The sequence below is a fragment of the Takifugu rubripes genome, chromosome 19 (assembly GCF_901000725.2).
Source record: "Takifugu rubripes chromosome 19, fTakRub1.2, whole genome shotgun sequence".
NCBI classification, from domain to species: domain Eukaryota; kingdom Metazoa; phylum Chordata; class Actinopteri; order Tetraodontiformes; family Tetraodontidae; genus Takifugu; species Takifugu rubripes.
The window spans coordinates 4,531,191-4,540,008 of record NC_042303.1 but is presented as its reverse complement, the minus strand read 5'-3'; the positions used below and the strand labels follow the sequence as shown (position 1 = coordinate 4,540,008).

The window sequence follows — 8,818 nt, the reverse complement described above, 5'->3', positions numbered from 1 at the left end:
TTCATGCTACATAAGGAAAGAAAAGCACGAGATCAGACCAGGCATGGTGAGAGACCTCACCAAATCAGCACAAGAGGCCAGGTCATGGTGTGCCTATCCAAATTGTGGCCACATCACATCCTTGCTGATGTTTATCAGAAATCTTGGAATGACCTTTGACTTGCATCTGTCCTCTAACTCTCATTTTAAAGGATCCAGGAGCAGCTTTCAAAGATCAGATCAGACTGACTCAGAACAAGGCTGAGAGCTCCTCCAGCATCTGCTCTTCCACGTTGGACTGTTAGATTCAAAAGGTCAGAAGAATTCTGTTCGAACCTCCAGCTGATCCAGAATGCTGCACCCACAGAGGTCACATGACTGTGCTGGCTTCTCTTCATTGGCTGCCCATTAAATCCAGAACAAACTTTAAAATCTTTCTCCTGACCTTTGAGGTCCTCAGAGGTGCAGGTCCATCATATCTGGAGAAGTTGACAGCACCAGATCACCCCAGTAGAGTGCTCCAGTCTCAGAGAACAGGGTTTACTGCTGGTTCCAGAACCTTTAGCAGTAGAACGGGGGGCCAAGCCTTTAACTATTGGGCCCCCTGAGGGACCAGCTCCCTGTTCAGTTATGGGAGGATGAGGAGAATAAAAACCTAACTCTGTGAGAAGGTTCTAAGTCACTAATTCCATAGCTACAGCCATTATGCTAAGCTAATGCTAATACTTAGAGCAGGAGCAGCTAACCTTTAGCATCATCTTAGCTATTATGCTACAGAACATATTCTGACTCTTAAATGTTTCTTATAATGACACCTCATTCTCAAATAAAAGAAATAACAACCATTGTGTCTCATGACTCTACAGTCAGTAGCTCAGGACAGCCCACACTCTCGAAGGTCATTCAGCTGCTGTCTGTTTCTTTTGTTCAGCTTTAGGATGGTTCTACATCTTCATCAGAGCCCATTTGTGTTGAATTAAATGGACTGGACATGGTTTTAAAGACATAACTCATAGAGAATATCAGGGTAGAAATGAGATCATGAGGTCCAAAAGAACTTCCTGAAAGACGGAGGTGTAGCACGACACATATCTGAACAAGGCTAGAACAAAAGGTCTGCTTCATTTAATGTCTCACAGGAAGGAAGTTTGGGTCCACAAGGACTCTTCCTACAGATGGGTGTCTGAACAAACTGAACAGTTGGGAGAGAGAAACTTTATTCTGGCTGTGGCTCAGGTCCACCTGCAAACTGCATTTGTTTGGCATGGGTCGCACACTTGGCATCCACAACAGCAGGAGGAGTTGTGGGTGGAGCTAGACACATGTGCTTTGATTGGCTAACAGAGAATCACCTGCACCACTAGTCTGTGCTAGCAGCCTTCACAAGCTACGTTCACACCAAACATCAAAGGATGTGAGCGCAAGCCGGGCAGCACGAATTGTGCAATAGTGAAATTTGGTGCTGTTGGGGAGAAAGTGTTCAGTTTTCTTCCCGTGCTGTTGCCATCAGAGGAATGAGACGGAAGCTTCAGTTTACTTGCTGCAAGGGCAACCACACGTCTGCAGTGTGGGCTACAAGTGTGGGCCCTGGTGAGGTTTATTCTTATACTAGCACACGAACATGTAAGATTACAATAAGCGTAAGTGTAAGAGTCATATGATAAAGCATAAGCGTCACATGATAAAACAAGCATGATATATACAAAAGGAACATATAAGAAAATGGGGGATGGAGTGTCACAGGATGTTCAGGTCGTCCCCTGCTATCCCGAGGTGATAGAACATCAGCTAAAGTAGGTCAGGGTTCTGGTCAGGAGTGATAATAAGTAGTTACAGCATTTTTATATGAACAGTTTGAACCTAACAGGTGCTTTGCCTGATTCACCTGGAACTTCTGATATTCGCCTCTTCAGACCAACCTCACTTGTGTGTGAGTGTGTGTTAACAACCAGCCGGCCACCAGAGGACGCTCAGGCAGCGCATGAGCAAGACAGGTTGAAGAGATACGGTAATGAGCATTATGTACACACCTTCGTCATGGATAACACACAAAGAAATGCTGACAATGCAGCTTTTAAGTTAAATGCTAACGATCAAGAGCTGGTTGGCATGTTACTGGAATGTCATTTTACTGCTGTGTTACAAAAAAGTTTGGAAAAAAGCCGGTATGGCTATTTCATTTTACTGATGCATTACTTCTGTGTTGCGAGCATGTTTAGTAATTAAACATATAAAGTAATCTTGCTGTGAACCATAAAGATCTCATGTTTCAAGGTGGCCACCTGCAGCTTATAGTCAGGTGTGGCTTTATTGTGTACTTTTTCTTAAATTTTATGAAATGTGGGTGGTGTGGCTTATAGTCAGGTGTGGCTTTATTGTGTACTTTTTCTTAAATTTTATGAAATGTGGGTGGTGTGGCTTATAGTCAGGTGCGATCTATTGATGATTGGTGGAACATTTACTTGTGAAGTCCAAAACATTTGTCCTCCTTCATTTGTCAGAGAAAATAAAGAAGAGATGAGTCAGCAGGAGGTAAAGAAAGAGATAGCTTTACTATAAAGAAGGCGTCACTAGCAGATCTTGCAACATCTCATCGTACACGCATACATGTGGAATATACTTTATGCTAATGTCAGTTGAGTATGTACTTTACAAAAGCTGTTAGTTGTTGAAGCGAGACGTGGCCACCATGTCCTTTCACACAGTCAAAACCAGATGCTTGTGAGAATAGAAAAAGCCAAACAGTATGAGACTTCCCCGGTCAGTGGAGGAAGAGGAAGTCAGGGAACACCTGATGGAACGAGGCTGTCTCAACTTTACGTTGACCTCCTTCATCTCTCTCAGTGCAGGATTAAAACTAACAACCTCAAACATAACAGTAACACTGAAGCAAAATTAGGGGAGTGAAACCTAATGTTTCAAAATGGCCGCCTGCCAAGCTGACGCTTCATTTAGCTCTGCCCCTTAACATTAGGTTGCGGCTCACAAGCATGCATGATGCTATCAGTCTGCATCTGTCCTATTCTTAAAACTGAAACTTCCATCCGGGTTTTGTGTGTGTGTGTGTGTGTGAGAGAGAATCTCGGATCTGGTTTTAATAAAGCTTTTCTATGGGGGAAAAAACCCCAGTTTAAATCATTTAAATATTTACAAACAGCTTATAATCATGACAACATGTAAACATGTACAAGGTTTATGTGAAATAATTATAAACAATATTAATTTTCTGTTCTGACATAAATGTGAAGAAGACGAGGATGAGGCGAGATGAAGGAGAGCAGGCAAACGTCAGGTTTCATCCCTCCAATCACGTGACCACGTTTATTGTAGAGGGGCAGCAGAGAAAGGATCATCAATTAGTCCTAAACGCATGTTACCGATGACATGCACGGCCACTATTCATTAAGGTGTTGCAGTAATGGGCCCCCTGCTGTGCATGAGCTTCACCTGTCAGACTGCGTTCAAGTCCCCAAGAAGAGAACTGCAGCAGGCATTAGCTTTCATGCTAATTGGGGACTGGGCCCAAGCAGAACTAGCCATCCCAAAGTAACAATGCTCACCTTAAAATAACTGGGCTGGGCTTTAGCGGCGGCCATTTTGAACATTGAATGGGGCGATACGGCGCGGTAAATGGGGCCTCGAATCAGAGGGCGGAGCATGGGGTCGGCAGGCGCTTGAAGCCAACAAAAGCACAGAAATGAGTTTCACCAACTGCACTCAAAAATAAACGGATGAGGCGGGAGTGCATAGTTTAGAGTGGCACTAGAAGGCGTACCGCGACTTACGAGATTCAGCCGCCTGGCACTGCGTCAAATATCAATATGATAAACACGTCTGTGGACATCCTGCTGATCAAGGGTAGAAATGTGTGCGTCAAATCTGATGCTACGTTGAGGTTTGAAGGTACTGATGCTTAAGGTGTTTTAGTAGCAGAAACAAACTGATTCCTCCATTTGGTGACGGCGGAAAACTGGCGTGGTCTACTTGTCAGACTGCCGCCACCAAGGCTGAGAAAGGTCAAAGGCGGGGATGGATTAAAGGCTTGTAGTTGGATTGGGCTCCTGCGTTCCTTCGTCCATGGAGGGAAATCTACAGACGTCCTGCCGTTCTTTGATCCATGTGTTTCTGACATTAATAAACTCGTGTGTGTGCCCGTGTGTCTTTACATGCGCGCCCCATGACAAGGCCACAGTGTTACGCCAGCGAGTAAATGGCGTTGACAGGGGAGGTGGCCTCAGAGCTCTCGTTGCCCTCCGTCTCGTCTTTGTCTTTCTTCACTGTGTACTGGCCAATGAAGGAGCCGTCCTCGTTGAACTGTCCATCGCCACCCTCCCCGTAGTCCACCAGACTATCGTCGCTCTCCTTCACATTAGCATCCAGCGACGTTTGGCTGCCCTGCAGAGGCTTGTTGTCCTCGTCGCTGCTGTGGAGGACAAATTCACATATTTAACACTAAAGTTCATAAACACATCAAGCAAAAAGATCTTGAGAACATCTTCGGAGAACACATCAACATTAAATCAAAGACGATGGAAGATGTAACAACACTTTTAATCAGGTTTCTAAAAATGAACATTGAATCATAGACCTGATCAGTTGATGCTTAAACCTGTTGAATAGTTCAGTGATTTCCAGATTGAGCTGAAATCTTCACGTGTTTTTATACTTTTGATCCAAAACACGTAGAGACTTTAGAAACCTGAGGAAGCGTCAGCATCAGTGCCTGAACAACACCACTTCTCGACAGTTTTTATATAAGTAAAAATATATTAAAATACACATTATAAAATTTACAATCAAAGCAACATAGAAAACAAACCAGAGAAAAATGAATAAGTAAACAGAAATCGAGAAATAAATCATGTGAAAATAAAGCGATGTGACATGGTTCAATTGTACCTTTACCATGATAAAGTTGTGAAATAAACACCAAAGTACAATAAATATCAACCTTTACATTTGTATTTGCAACATTTGGAGAAAAATAAAATGAAATTAAATAGTACCGGTAATTGTTGTCTTTTTTATTGCAACCATAAAAGTTAAACAGGACATGTTGGCAATAAAATAGGAAAACTTCACATTAACATGACAATATTTTTTTTACCTGCCTAGAAATAACTGAAATAAGAAATAATAAAAGTCCTTCTTTAATGAAGAGCTGACTGATTTGATTTCTTGTATGAGAGTTTACCTCAGCAGAGAGACTCAGTGATGGACAGAAGTGTCCACAGAAGTTCATCCTTAAAGAAGTGATTTTGCTGGTCAGTTTATTAATATATTACAATATCAATATTAATGGCATATTAATATAACCTGCATGTTTGTCAATGCTGTTATAATACACATATCATTGTGCTGATATTTAGAATTTCTCACGGAAGCAGTCAGTGAAGCATTGGTTTTTCTTTCTCTTATATTGACAAGAAAGGATTAAAAACAACTTGGGCTAAAGTGCATTAAAGTATCCAACAGAAGCTAAGTGGCAGGAGTGTCCTCAAGTGTCCTAAAGTGTGAGCTTCATGCCAGCATGACAGAAGCATACTGCTTTCTCCTCTAAACCTTTTCTGTGGCATAAATCCATTCCTGGCTTAAGAGGTCATATGATGGCCCCGCCCCTCTTTGTTTGCTTTGCAATGCATGTTTCCCTTACCGCCATCTGCTGGCGGTTGACACTTAACCACATCTCCTTAACCACATCTTAAACGTGTCTCCTCAGACTTTAGCTGATCTGAGAATAGCAGCCTAGTTACTTTGATCTTTTACGCTTTGACTAAAAAGAATCATTAAAAAAAGTCATCATGAGAAAAGAGTAACTAAACCTACAGCACTGACAAGCCAAAGATGACTGAAAGACTGGAGGAGGGGGAGTGAAATACTAGTGGAGGGGGGGACTGAAAGACTGGAGGAGGGGGAGTGAAATACTAGTGGAGGGGGGGGGACTGAAACACTAGTGGAGGGGGACTGAAAGACTGGAGGAGGGGAAGAGAAATACTAGTGGAGGGGGACTGAAAGACTGGAGGAGGGGGAGTCAAATACTAGCAGAGGGGGGGACTGAAAGACTGGTGGAGGGAAACTGAAAGACTGGAGGAGGGGGAGTGGAATACTAGCAAAGGGGGGGACTGAAACACTGGAGGTGGGGGAGTGCAATAGTGGAGGGGGGGACTGAAACACTGGTGGAGGGAGACTGAAACACTGGTGGAGGGGGAGAGAAATGCTAGTGGAGGGGGACTAAAAGACTGGAGGAGGGGGAGAGAAATACTAGTGGAGGAGGGGACTGAAAGATTGGTGGAGGGGGACTGAGAAACTGCTCGAAGGAAACTGGAAATATTGATGCATATGTTGTACATGTGCTACGTCCCTGATGAGTGGTGAGCTCCATTTCTAGTTCTGTTTCTCCCATCAACTGGCCCTTGATTCAGGCAAGATCCTTTTGCCATCGGATACCCACAGAGTATAATGGATAAGAAGTTGGCCCCTAAGCTAGGAATCTTGAGACAATCCAGTTCCTGCTTCTTCCTTGGGCTCATCTGCAGATTGATTTTGTGTTTTCTTTGGATCCATTGACATAACCTGTACCTTGACTGGTCCACTAGAGCAAAAGACACTTCCACTATTCCGCTTTAGACACGCCCACCCCAAATCTCTGACCAATCACATAAGCATTCGTCACCAACACTGTTGTCACAGCGTTCAGCTCACCTGATTGGTTAATAGTGACACGTCAGTTATCAACAGTCAGGAGCAGGAAACTGTAAAAGTGACTTAAGAGGCCAAAAAGGCCCTTTTAAGGTGTACATCTGCTAAGCTGAGTTACCGGTAATTAACAAACCATATTTAACAGTCTCAATGTTTAGTGTTGCATCTGGTGGACAAGGATTGGGGTATAGCTGTAAAAGTAGAATTAGACTGGCCAGTGATGATTGTAGTTTCACACTGTAATGTTGAACTCGCATTAGTATGTTTAGCAAATGTCAGCTTAATCGGGTGTTAGTCAAACAGACTTGTTGATCAGGCGGAAGAATATCTGATCATCCGTTGGACCTGGAAAGAGCACAGAGCACATCACTGACAGAACATGAAAACTACAGTATTGAAGAGACAGCACACACACTGTAGTACCCTGTGCATGCACTGACCAGAATCAGAATACAGAAATGTTGAGGACACCCGGGGCACACCTAAACGCATCAGGTGATCAGGTCATATGAACGACCATCCCTGTTTGTGTGGTGCAGCCAGAAAAAAATATGAACAGCAGCTGCTCAACTTACTGGTAATCAAAAGATCCATCCTGGTCTTTCTGATCCACTGGGCCCAGTGGAAGATCCTTTTTTTCACGCACTATGGAGAAGGAAAGTAGCATTAAACTGCATCTCAAACAAACTTTAAGGATGTAACCTGCCTCAGATCTCAGAATCTAGACATATGGGGAATGTTCACTGTACTTCCTGAAAAACAATGTAAAGGGCCATCTGACAGAAATACTTAGTCTCCAGGGTAGGGGTCTGCCATAGTCTACCGTCTCCCACCATAGCCTAGAATCTCTTACCATAACGCACCATCTCCCACCACAGTCTACTTTATTCTATCCTCTACATCTTTTCCAGACTCTCATCAGCCAATCAGGACTATCCAGCCAGACTATCCTTAGACAGTGCTAACGCCACAAAGGGTCAGACAGAAGGCGAGACCACAAGACCACAGATCTTAAAAAGCATTTACATTTTCTCAACATTGGGGGTGAAAGTCCACGATGTAAAAAATTGACCAACTTCAACAAATATGCAGTAAGCAGCCCCAATGCCTACAACTTCCTGACTTTAGCACCCTCAGCTAGCATGTTTAATTCCTTGTACTAAATGGTATAGGCAGTTTTAAGCACCCGCTGTCTGCGTTTGATTAGTTATTGACGATCTGTGTCAGACAGTCTATAAGTGCAGAGAACAGCCTTTATTTTACTTGGTCAGTGGATGTTAGTTAGCTGTTAGCATCACATTAAGACACCCACCTAAATATTCTGCCAATGTGGCTGGGCAACCTCCAGCTACACATCCCACAAACTGTAAAAGATTTGCAGGACTCAGTTTGAAACACCAGATAGTCAAGCTCTAAATACTAAGATACTCCTGAGGTCCAAACTGAACCAGGTCCAAAACTGGATCATGAGGTTTATAACTAAATCAATGGAACCTTGTCTTAATGTAAAAAGTTCTGTTGGTATGAAAGAGTATCTTCTTACTTACCAGGGTATTTACCACCACGGCTCCTCTTGATAAAGCAGACAATGAGCAGGATGAGGATGATGAGGGCAATGGCGCACATCAAACCGATGAACCAGCCCTGAGTCGCGATATCGACCTGGTCTATGTAGGCTAGAGACACAGAAGACAAACCAGTTTGTCCCATCATATTTGTACATAAGATCAGGAGGACAACCCAATCCCAACTGTAGACACTTTTACTAGATTGATAAACTGCAAAAGTCCTGATCAGGTGAGGACCTTCAGCTGACTGCAGTGCTCAACCCTCCTCACTAGGTGTCACGTGATTCTGCAGGTCGGGAACTACAAATGACATTACAATCACAATACACACTGAAGAGGCATGACACATCATACTAGCAGGTGTGGTATCACAAATAACACAGAAGGGAAGAGGTAATATGTGAAATAGCATATTTTCATGTGTCGCTTGAGTTTCATTAAAATACACCTACATTGACTGAGTTCCATTTCAGCTTACAGCACAGCCACAAAGCTTTTAAAAAGTTAGCCAATGCCTACACGCTAGGCTCAAGTCAAGGAGCTAAACATCTGTGAGGCAGAGGGATGAACAA

At 43.3% G+C, this 8,818-nt stretch overlaps 1 protein-coding gene across 15 annotated transcripts in view; it reads right to left on the bottom strand.

Annotated features, from left to right (window-relative positions):
* Positions 1 to 2,510: 2,510 nt before the first annotated feature.
* Positions 2,511 to 8,818, bottom strand: part of nfasca (neurofascin homolog (chicken) a) — a 45,613-nt gene continuing 39,305 nt past the window's right edge. For 11 of the 15 annotated variants that reach the window (XM_029826441.1, XM_029826445.1, XM_029826446.1 and 8 more), the window contains 3 exons: positions 8,226 to 8,354; positions 7,254 to 7,323; positions 2,511 to 4,402 (listed from right to left, as the gene is read on the bottom strand). In XM_029826441.1, the coding sequence (XP_029682301.1) occupies positions 4,174 to 4,402; positions 7,254 to 7,323; positions 8,226 to 8,354 (428 nt within the window). In that variant the 3' untranslated portion in view covers positions 2,511 to 4,173. Of the gene's footprint in view, positions 4,403 to 4,511; positions 7,024 to 7,253; positions 7,324 to 7,990; positions 8,043 to 8,225; positions 8,355 to 8,698; positions 8,796 to 8,818 lie in introns of those variants that run through there. The other 4 variants (XR_003885918.1, XR_003885917.1, XM_029826448.1 and 1 more) reach the window with 4 other exon arrangements.